The sequence below is a fragment of the Salminus brasiliensis genome, chromosome 16 (assembly GCF_030463535.1).
Source record: "Salminus brasiliensis chromosome 16, fSalBra1.hap2, whole genome shotgun sequence".
NCBI lineage: Eukaryota > Metazoa > Chordata > Actinopteri > Characiformes > Bryconidae > Salminus > Salminus brasiliensis.
Genome location: NC_132893.1, coordinates 32,677,291 through 32,688,457, shown reverse-complemented (window position 1 = coordinate 32,688,457; position 11,167 = coordinate 32,677,291). Strand labels below are relative to the sequence as shown.

General features: G+C 46.5%; 1 protein-coding gene across 1 annotated transcript in view; it reads left to right on the top strand.

Moving 5' to 3' along the window:
* The first annotated feature begins 1,673 nt into the window (after window positions 1–1,673).
* Window positions 1,674–11,167, top strand: part of ppp2r2ab (protein phosphatase 2, regulatory subunit B, alpha b) — a 32,966-nt gene continuing 23,472 nt past the window's right edge. The window contains exons 1-2 of the mRNA XM_072658864.1: window positions 1,674–1,920; window positions 8,988–9,065. Coding sequence (XP_072514965.1) covers window positions 1,734–1,920; window positions 8,988–9,065 — 265 coding nt within the window. The 5' untranslated portion in view covers window positions 1,674–1,733. The remainder of the gene's footprint in view (window positions 1,921–8,987; window positions 9,066–11,167) is intronic.

The window sequence follows — 11,167 nt, the reverse complement described above, 5'->3', positions numbered from 1 at the left end:
TCAAGCCCCCCCACCCCCCCCTCCTTATCTTTAGGATGGAGAGGAGGAGAGGAAGAAGAAGGAGGAGAGGGAAGTAGATGATGGGAAGGAAGACATGAGAAGGTGGAGGAAGAGGAGGAGTAGAGAGAGGAGAAGAATAGGGAGGAAGAGAAAAGTGAGGAGACCTTTTCCTCCCCACCTTCTCCATTCTTTACAGTCCTCTACTTCTCCAGTTTCTTCCCTCTCCTCCTCTTCCTCCTCCTCTTAGCCCTCCCTTTACTCCTCCTCTCCCTCCACCTCAAAGGATCCTATTCATTCTCCTCTTCATCCACATTCTCCTGGGATTTACTCTTCTCTTCCTCCATCCCATCCCAATGATCCTATTCCACTCCCTCTCACTCTCCTCCTCTTCATCCACATTCTCCTGATCCTTATTCTCATCTTCCTCCCTCTACTCCTCCTCTTCCTCCACCTCTTTCTCTCCTCTTCATCCAACCATCCCAATAATCCTATTCCACTCCCTCTCCCCCTCTTCCTCCACCTATTTCTCTCCCCTTCATCCAGCCCATCCCAATGATCCTATTCCACTTCTTCTCTCTCTCCTCCTCTTCATCCACATTCTCATGTTCCTTACTCTCATCATCCTCTCCATCTTACTCCTCCCTCTCCATCCTCCTCTTCATCCTCCTCCTCCTCCTCCACCTCTTTCTCTCCTCTTCATCCAACCCATCCCAATGATCCTATTCCACTCCCTCTCACTCTCCTCCTCTTCCTCTTCCTCCTCCTCTTCCTCCTCCTCTTCATCCACATTCTCCTGTTCCTTATTCTCTTCTTCCTCCTCATCTTAGCCCTCCCTCTCCATCCTCCTCTTCCTCCTCCTCCTCCTCTTCCTCCACCTCTTTCTCTCCTCTTCCTCCAACCCATCCCAATGATCCTATTCCACTCCCTCTCACTCTCCTCCTCTCCATCCTCCTCCTCTTCCTCCTCCTCTTCATCCACATTCTCCTGTTCCTTATTCTCATCTTCCTCCTCATCCTCCTCCTCTTCCTCCACCTCTTTCTCTCCTCTTCCTCCAACCCATCCCAATGATCCTATTCCACTCCCTCTCACTCTCCTCCTCTCCATCCTCCTCCTCTTCCTCCTCCTCTTCATCCACATTCTCCTGTTCCTTATTCTCATCTTCCTCCTCATCCTCCTCCTCCTCTTCCTCCTCCTCTTCCTCCTCTTCCTCCAACCCATCCCAATGATCCTATTCCACTCCCTCTCACTCTCCCCCTCTTCCTCCTCTTCCTCTTCCTCCTCCTCTTCCTCCAACCCATCCCAATGATCCTATTCCACTCCCTCTCCTCCTCTCTCTCCTCCTCTCTCTCCTCCTCTTCATCCACATTCTCCTGTTCCATACACTCATCCTCCTCCCCATCTTAGCCCTCCCTCTCCATCCTCCTCTTCCTCCTCCTCTTCCTCCACCTCTTTCTCTCCTCTTCATCCAACCCATCCCAATGATCCTATTCCACTCCCTCTCACTCTCCCCCTCTTCCTCCTCTCTCTCCTCCTCTTCATCCACATTCTCCTGTTCCATACACTCATCCTCCTCCCCACCTTAGCCCTCCCTCTCCATCCTCCTCTTCCTCCTCCTCCATCCTCCTCCTCCCCTCACAGAGCGGCGCATATTGACGGCGTGGTTTGGGAGGAGGTTGCGCCATTTTGGCTGTGGACAGCAGGAGGAGAGTGGGAGGAGGAGCTGAAGGGAGTGTATGAGCTCTGTTTCCACTGCTGGGCTCTCAGAGGGACTCGGAGCGACACTAAGCCAAACCAGCACAGCTAATCAGACAGCCCGGCCTCGGCCCCGGCCCACCCGCACCCCCACGCCCTCAGACGGACTGCTTTGCAGGAGCACAGAACCAGAACTCACCGAGACCGGCTTCCCTCTCGCCATGGCAGGTAACCGTGCTAACGCTGCTAGCTGGAGCCGCGAGCTAGCGGGGTACCAGCGGTACCAGCGGTACCAGTGAGCTATAGCTAGCTAGCTAGCGTGACGCGGGGTCGTTTCTGCGCCGTTTGAGACCCCCAGGCCTCACCGACAGCCCCTTTAACGACTGCTCGGATCGCTGTAATCTACACCGGGGTGATTTTAGAGCCACAGTCTGACCGGCTTGGTTGGCCAGCAAACGGGCGTTCACGGTTAGCATCTTAGCCAGCTAGCCTAGCCAGCTAGCCTAGCCACACTGCGGCCGTCCTGCCTGCCCCCTCCCTCCTAACAAGCCAGGCTGTTTCTGTTCACAAACCCTGAGAAGTTACTCCTGCCTTTGCTCCTCACTCTTTCTAACGGTAGATTAACAGACATCATTCATTTTGACGAGCAAACCGGGAGTGCTAGCTAACGTTAGCCAAGCAGCTAGCGCTCGCTAACAAGGCTAGCCTGAATTCCCTCCTCTTTCAGAGCAGGTGGATTTTCCCTTCCCTTTATCGGCTTATTTATTGAACCTGTCAGGTTGTGTTTGAGTTATTAAGGCGTTTAGAGTTAAACTGGCTTATTTCCAGTCGTTTAATGTGAGTTAGTAAGTTAGTAAGTTGGTAGTTATGCTCTGGCTAATGAACTTTAACCGGCGAGCAGTTTGGTCCTGAAACTGGGAAGAGTGTCGCTGTGCCCATCAGTCTGCCCTCCAGAGCCCAGCTCAGCTTTACTGTAAAGTTCATCAGTCTGCCCTCCAGAGCGCAGCTCAGCTTTACTGTAAAGTTCATCAGTCTGCCCTCCAGAGCCCAGCTCAGCTTTACTGTAAAGTTCATCAGTCTGCCCTCCAGAGCCCAGCTCAGCTTTACTGTAAAGTTCATCAGTCTGCCCTCCAGAGCCCAGCTCAGCTTTACTGTAAAGTTCATCAGTCTGCCCTCCAGAGCGCAGCTCAGCTTTACTGTAAAGCTCATCAGTCTGCCCTCCAGAGCGCAGCTCAGCTTTACTGTAAAGCTCATCAGTCTGCCCTCCAGAGCGCAGCTCAGCTTTACTGTAAAGTTCATCAGTCTGCCCTCCAGAGCGCAGCTCAGCTTTACTGTAAAGTTCATCAGTCTGCCCTCCAGAGCGCAGCTCAGCTTTACTGTAAAGTTCATCAGTCTGCCCTCCAGAGCGCAGCTCAGCTTTACAGTAAAGTTCATCAGTCTGCCCTCCAGAGCGCAGCTCAGCTTTACTGTAAAGTTCATCAGTCTGCCCTCCAGAGCGCAGCTCAGCTTTACTGTAAAGTTCATCAGTCTGCCCTCCAGAGCGCAGCTCAGCTTTACTGTAAAGTTCATCAGTCTGCCCTCCAGAGCGCAGCTCAGCTTTACTGTAAAGTTCATCAGTCTGCCCTCCAGAGCGCAGCTCAGCTTTACTGTAAAGTTCATCAGTCTGCCCTCCAGAGCGCAGCTCAGCTTTACAGTAAAGCTCATCAGTCTGCCCTCCAGAGCCCAGCTCAGCTTTACAGTAAAGTTCATCAGTCTGCCCTCCAGAGCGCAGCTCAGCTTTACTGTAAGTTCATCAGTCTGCCCTCCAGAGCCCAGCTCAGCTTTACTGTAAAGTTCATCAGTCTGCCCTCCAGAGCGCAGCTCAGCTTTACTGTAAAGTTCATCAGTCTGCCCTCCAGAGCCCAGCTCAGCTTTACAGTAAAGTTCATCAGTCTGCCCTCCAGAGCCCAGCTCAGCTTTACTGTAAAGCTCATCAGTCTGCCCTCCAGAGCGCAGCTCAGCTTTACAGTAAAGTTCATCAGTCTGCCCTCCAGAGCGCAGCTCAGCTTTACTGTAAAGTTCATCAGTCTGCCCTCCAGAGCCCAGCTCAGCTTTACTGTAAAGTTCATCAGTCTGCCCTCCAGAGCGCAGCTCAGCTTTACTGTAAAGTTCATCAGTCTGCCCTCCAGAGCGCAGCTCAGCTTTACAGTAAAGTTCATCAGTCTGCCCTCCAGAGCGCAGCTCAGCTTTACTGTAAAGTTCATCAGTCTGCCCTCCAGAGCGCAGCTCAGCTTTACTGTAAAGTTCATCAGTCTGCCCTCCAGAGCGCAGCTCAGCTTTACTGTAAAGTTCATCAGTCTGCCCTCCAGAGCGCAGCTCAGCTTTACTGTAAAGTTCATCAGTCTGCCCTCCAGAGCGCAGCTCAGCTTTACTGTAAAGTTCATCAGTCTGCCCTCCAGAGCGCAGCTCAGCTTTACAGTAAAGCTCATCAGTCTGCCCTCCAGAGCCCAGCTCAGCTTTACAGTAAAGTTCATCAGTCTGCCCTCCAGAGCGCAGCTCAGCTTTACTGTAAGTTCATCAGTCTGCCCTCCAGAGCCCAGCTCAGCTTTACTGTAAAGTTCATCAGTCTGCCCTCCAGAGCGCAGCTCAGCTTTACTGTAAAGTTCATCAGTCTGCCCTCCAGAGCCCAGCTCAGCTTTACTGTAAAGTTCATCAGTCTGCCCTCCAGAGCGCAGCTCAGCTTTACTGTAAAGTTCATCAGTCTGCCCTCCAGAGCGCAGCTCAGCTTTACTGTAAAGTTCATCAGTCTGCCCTCCAGAGCCCAGCTCAGCTTTACTGTAAAGTTCATCAGTCTGCCCTCCAGAGCCCAGCTCAGCTTTACTGTAAAGTTCATCAGTCTGCCCTCCAGAGCCCAGCTCAGCTTTACTGTAAAGTTCATCAGTCTGCCCTCCAGAGCCCAGCTCAGCTTTACTGTAAAGTTCATCAGTCTGCCCTCCAGAGCCCAGCTCAGCTTTACTGTAAAGTTCATCAGTCTGCCCTCCAGAGCCCAGCTCAGCTTTACTGTAAAGTTCATCAGTCTGCCCTCCAGAGCCCAGCTCAGCTTTACTGTAAAGTTCATCAGTCTGCCCTCCAGAGCGCAGCTCAGCTTTACTGTAAAGTTCATCAGTCTGCCCTCCAGAGCCCAGCTCAGCTTTACTGTAAAGTTCATCAGTCTGCCCTCCAGAGCCCAGCTCAGCTTTACTGTAAAGTTCATCAGTCTGCCCTCCAGAGCCCAGCTCAGCTTTACTGTAAAGTTCATCAGTCTGCCCTCCAGAGCCCAGCTCAGCTTTACTGTAAAGTTCATCAGTCTGCCCTCCAGAGCCCAGCTCAGCTTTACTGTAAAGTTCATCAGTCTGCCCTCCAGAGCCCAGCTCAGCTTTACTGTAAAGTTCATCAGTCTGCCCTCCAGAGCCCAGCTCAGCTTTACTGTAAAGTTCATCAGTCTGCCCTCCAGAGCGCAGCTCAGCTTTACTGTAAAGCTCATCAGTCTGCCCTCCAGAGCGCAGCTCAGCTTTACTGTAAAGCTCATCAGTCTGCCCTCCAGAGCGCAGCTCAGCTTTACTGTAAAGCTCATCAGTCTGCCCTCCAGAGCCCAGCTCAGCTTTACAGTACAGTTCATCAGTCTGCCCTCCAGAGCGCAGCTCAGCTTTACAGTAAAGTTCATCAGTCTGCCCTCCAGAGCGCAGCTCAGCTTTACTGTAAAGTTCATCAGTCTGCCCTCCAGAGCGCAGCTCAGCTTTACTGTAAAGTTCATCAGTCTGCCCTCCAGAGCGCAGCTCAGCTTTACTGTAAAGTTCATCAGTCTGCCCTCCAGAGCACAGCTCAGCTTTACTGTACTTTGTTAAAATGAAGGACCGGTTAATTGGGTTTAGGGAATGATTTGTTAAATTGAGGTAAATGATTAAGCTGAAGGAATAATTTGTTAAACATGTGGAACGTGTGGAAGTTTAGGGAACACAAAGGAATGATTGAGTGAATTGAATTTTGTATTTATTTTTATTAATCTAAGGAATGATTTAAATGTAAATAACCAATTATTGAATTGAGGGAATTAATTGTTAAATTGAACGAATAATTAAGGAAACAATTTATTAAATTCAGGAAGTGGTTTATTAAATGTAGGGAATTATTTATTAAAACAAGGGAACAATTTAAGTCAGTATTTTTCTATCTTGATACTCAGTACTGAAAAAACTGATTAGAGGTAGAGCTGTAATAAAATATGGCCTAATGTTATGTTGTAATGGTTTGATTTGTTTGAGGTCAAGATGTGTAATATTTAGAGAACTTTTTTTTGGTCCTATATTAAAACCTAAAGCGTCCGGTATTACTTCTATAATATTGTTTTTTTTAAATCTACTGGGCTTTAAATGAGCGATGGACTGATGTGACAGATTATCTGTGTGTGCCGTTTCAGGATAAAGTGGTTAACTCTAGATATTTGGTGTTTTCTGCCAGTATTGACCTGAAACCTGTATTGGTTAACAGGTTTGTGCCATTTCTAGTTCAAATGCCCTGATTCTTCTGAACTGTAATCATTATGCCTACAAAATAAGTGGACTTTTACTTTTAAGTGTAATTACCTGGATTACTGCATTGATTACCATTAAAATGTGGTCTGATTATGTAAGTCACATTTATCAACAAACTAATGAGCCTGACTAAGCTAATAACAGATTTTTAATAAATAATTTTTAATAAATAAACAGTTTTTATGTGCCTTTATCTAATGGACCTCTTCCATGAGTACTCAGGCAGAGTGTAGTGTATGTTGAGTATTGTGGTCTCCGTAGTAGCAGCTAAGCTTAAAGCTTTTGGATCCTAGCCGATACAAACTAGCTAAGGATATTTTCTGAGTAAACGGCAAGGCACTTTTGTAGATCGTTAGTCAGTGCTTAAATGCCTTCAGTGTAAATGTCAATTTCCTCAATTGGAAAAACCTTTTGCCACTTGCCATTTAACTAGTGGTGACTTACTTTTTCTAGCCTGCAATTTAGTTGCTTACTGAATGTGCTCAATAGAGCAGCGTTATGTATTTAGTTAGTCTAATTATTACTATTAAAGACTAATTAGTTGATAGTTCACATTTTTATTTCATATTTTATTAGTAATCAATACAGAAATCCAGATAATTCCTGTGTTAAATGGCGGTAAAACCGAGCCATAGACAACATAACGTTGCATGCAAGTCCTTATACAGCAGGTCTCCTTTTTGAAGCCCCTGAAACTGAAATATCAAGACCGTTGCAGCCAGTCAAACCATCACTAACCAGTCATTGATGAGCTTCGGTATGAGACTGAGGGCTTGATGTGCACTGTGAGATGTTTCCTCAGAGCTGCTGAGGCTTCCAATATGAGATACAGAACCTCTCCTTGTTTAGTCTTCGCTCCAATCCACATCCAACCAGATTAATGCCGGCTCACAGAGGACTTGCCCAACCTGTTTCCTTTAGCCATCCGAGGCTCCGAGGCTAACGTTAGAGGCATGAAGTCATAGGGTGTGATTGGCTCCAGAGGCTGCAGTGAGGAACAGTGCAGTTTATTAATTGTAACTGGGTTTTAAAAGAGCTAGAAGATACCGCAAGGTCACGGATCCTCTCCTCGCCTCTCTCACTTCCATCCCGACGCTCTTTTATGAGACCGCCACGCGTCACACATCCTGGTCTTTCAGCACCTTTTCTTCACTACTTCTTCAGCAGATTGACTCAGCTTTTCCCTTTTTCCCCCCATCGTTGGTGCATTTAGTGCGAACAGGGGGAAAGTCTTCTGTTAAGAGAGAAATTGGGTTGATTTTAGAGAAAATTTTGTAGATTGTAGAAAATTGTAGAAAAATGCATCATAAAATCAAATTATTCATATTGTCTCACCTCATATCTCCAGAATTAAACTTTACAGGAAAAGGGAAAAAAAAACATTCTTTATTTTTTATGGAGGTCATTGTTTTCCAGTATCAGTATGAAGTCATTATTGCATTTTTTAAAGCAATGTAATTGGTCCATTCATCATGGAAAACTGCCAGATTCAAAGGATATCAAAGAGGAAAATGGCAAAAATGGTGAAACAAGGTTTAACACTAATAATATATGCAATCAGATGTTTTTAGGTGCGTTAGGTGGCTTTAGTGCACAGTGAAGGATCTTATGCATAAATATTCATTTCCAACTAGGGCTGTGCAGTGTAACTAGTTTTTATGGTCCACAGCAGCTGCTCTGGGCTGTCTGATGCTCGGTGGAGTTGTAGCTGAGGTACTTCAGCAAAGGCTAGTTAAGCTGGAGTGGCTCCAGATCCAAATCCTCAAGGAAAAAACGTAAAACTTAGATATCTGTCCTTTCAGCAGCTGCAGCAGCTCGATCCTTCTCATCTTATTGTTTATAAGTGTGCAGTTGCGCAACCTACAGTCCTCTGCATCCACCCCCGGTAACACTGTGTAGCGTGGCAATACCTTGAGACAGTATTGGAGGAGGGGGGGTGTACCACCCAACCTTGTTTTTAACTGTAAAATATCAAATATACCAAATGTTTTGGATAACACTGCAGGTTATGATGTATAAAAACATTGAACATCTACATTTCCAATGACTTGAGTCTTAAGATGCTGGACTATAGTTGCAAAGGGGTGATAAATTTTCAGTAAATTACTGGTATCTTTTCATGGGAACTTTCGCTCAGGAAATATTCATAGGCTAGCTACCCATGTTTTGTCTCAACAGGTTTCTGGAACTGAAAATTAATAATTATATATCCATTATTAATTATTAACATTAACATCGATATTTGGTGAGAGTCCAGATGATTTCTAGAAACCGGACATCTGCTGTACATGTGATGGAGGAATGGACAGTGCATGCAGGGGGTGTGCTCTCAATAGCCCTGCAGTGTGTGATGTCCCTGGGATTGAGGAGCAGCTTTGTTATTTAACTGTTTTGGTATCATATCTAATTATTTTAGCCAACTAATATGTACATTTCTTAGCTTTAGCTTTGAAAATTCCCATTTTATTCCCATCAATTCCCATTAATTCCCGTTTATTCCCATTGTAAATTTCCAAACTTTAAAAATTTCCAGAATATTGCAACCCTAAGCTGGACATGGCTGTATTTACTGACCACTATTGATTACAAACAGCACGACAGTGTAATTTACAAAGTCTGTATTATCCGTAATTTGCTCATCAACTCAAGCGTGCTCAAACACGACTGTTTAGATGTTATTTGGTTTTGAATGACAGCAGTTTGATTGACATTGTAGCATTAAACACACTTATTAAATGTGCGCAGGTGCCGGAGGCGGGGGCAACGACGTGCAGTGGTGCTTCTCGCAAGTCAAAGGGGCCATTGATGATGACGTAGCCGAAGGTAAGTGATGGGAGATGTTTGACGTACTTGTGATGGACTGAATTTTAGTTGATTAGCCAGCTCAACTTAACTTAAGTCATGTTATCCATTCGCTGGCTTGGTGGCGTTGGTTCGTCTCCTGGTTTGTGCGTTAACAGCAGCTACACTGTAAAAAAAAAAAAACTAGAATTCTATATATATATATAATATACCTTCTGATAATGATTCTGTCCTCTTTGCCATGTTAAAAGGTTGGCGGTCATCTCAACTCGAGTATCAAAACTGTCTCCGAATTTCACACTAGCAATTATGACGTGAGGGGGTGTTCATGTCCATGTAGCTTGCATGTGGCATAATTCCGGTAGCACTTAAACCCAGCATTAATTGCAATGTTACAGATACAGCAGAGCAAGCTTTGGGCTTTGTGCAGCGTTCCCTCTGATTAGTCCTGCACCTTAGAGACGAGATGAGGGATGATAATTGCACCAGGAATTGTGCAACGACCGTCAGACTGCGGATTTGACTGATTTACTGATCGGTTGCGAATGTATCCTGCCTCGTCATGTTCGGAGCGAGCAGGCTCTTCCGTACGTCCTACATGGGAGGAACGAATTCCATTACGGTGGCGATATCCGTCAGCTCTGCACCCTACCAGGGTATAGGCGTTTGATCCTGCATGACTTTGGCGAAGAGCATCAACATCAGCCCACATGCTGTAGCTTGTTGCTTGGATGCCTGGGTGACCTGGTGTTGTCTGAGTGCATTCAGAATCCCACAGGTTGTTCTTTTGCAGAGAATGCAGGGTCCTCGGCAGGAGTGATGCAGCGGGTCGCAGCTGATCCGTAATCCGGATCTTGTGTTGTTCTTTTTTTATTATTATTTATTTTATTTATTTTATTTTTTTTGACGCATTCGCTCGCTCTGATTATACATTTACATTTACGCCATTTAGCAGATGCTCTTCTCAAGAGCGACTTACAAAAGTGCTTCACTATTTACCCAAGAAGAACGTCAGCTAGTTTAAATAGACTAATAATTCAAAGATCCTCTAAGTTTAGACTCTACTAAAAGTCAGTATGGAGACCATAGTACTCTTCTCTTCGCCTGAGTACTCTCAGAAGAGGAGGGTCTTCAGTCTGGGTTTGAAGACAGCGAGTGTTGGACTCTGCTGTTCGGACACCCAGGGGAAGCTCGTTCAACCACTTCAGTGCAGGACAGTAAAAAGTCTGGACGCTCGTCTTCCGTGGATCTTAAAGGATTACGGGCCGAGCCATACTTGAAGCTGGAAGGGCTCTTGGTGCGGATCGGCTTTTGACCATCGCCATCAAGTACGGAGGAGCTGGCTGGTCCAGTCTTGGCTTTGTAGGCCAGAGTCAGGGTTTTCACCACCAGCGTCCAGCAGACGTCCAGCGTAACAGGCCTTCGTCTCTCAAATTTTTCCGTAGTGCCTCATCTAAACTGGTGAAGCTGCGTTGGGCGGTTGCCTGCCTATGGGTTTAGAATGGGATGTCAGAAAAGCTTGTGTGTAGGTGTTCCAATATTTCTGTGCATGTACTTATTTTAAGAAGCACTCTGCTGTATTTTTTTTATTATTAAATTTTTTTCCCCCCTAACCTATTTTCTATCTACCACATCTGTGGCCTGTGGTTGAACACCGCAGACAAAAGTTTTGATGCGCTCAGGCAGGAACAGGAAAACCGGTTTGCTCGAAACACGCTCAGTAGAAGCCAGTGTGCAGGTGCATGCTGAAGCAGCTGCTCATTGCCCTTTGCAGGGCATGTTTTAAGCCTTCTGCGATATCACTATCGCGAATGCCAAGGTATGAATCGTGCGGCCGCCGACGGACCTGCCATTCGTCTATCCTCTTCAGCGCTGAGATGAGTCGTATGCGTAATACATTGCAGATGGAGGAGCCTAGCGAGCGTCGGAGCCGCAGAGTGCAGGAATCGTGCAAAGCCACTGCTCTGCAAGCTTTGGAATGGTGCCACCGTTAGGTGTACCATAAGGCACCGCTGAGCCCTTCGTGTCTTAAGGAGTCTCGCAGGGATCAGTTCTTTGTTTTGTGAGGTCATGTGAAGAGGAGAAAAATGACAGTGTAGTTCATGATGATTTGGGCTTTTCGA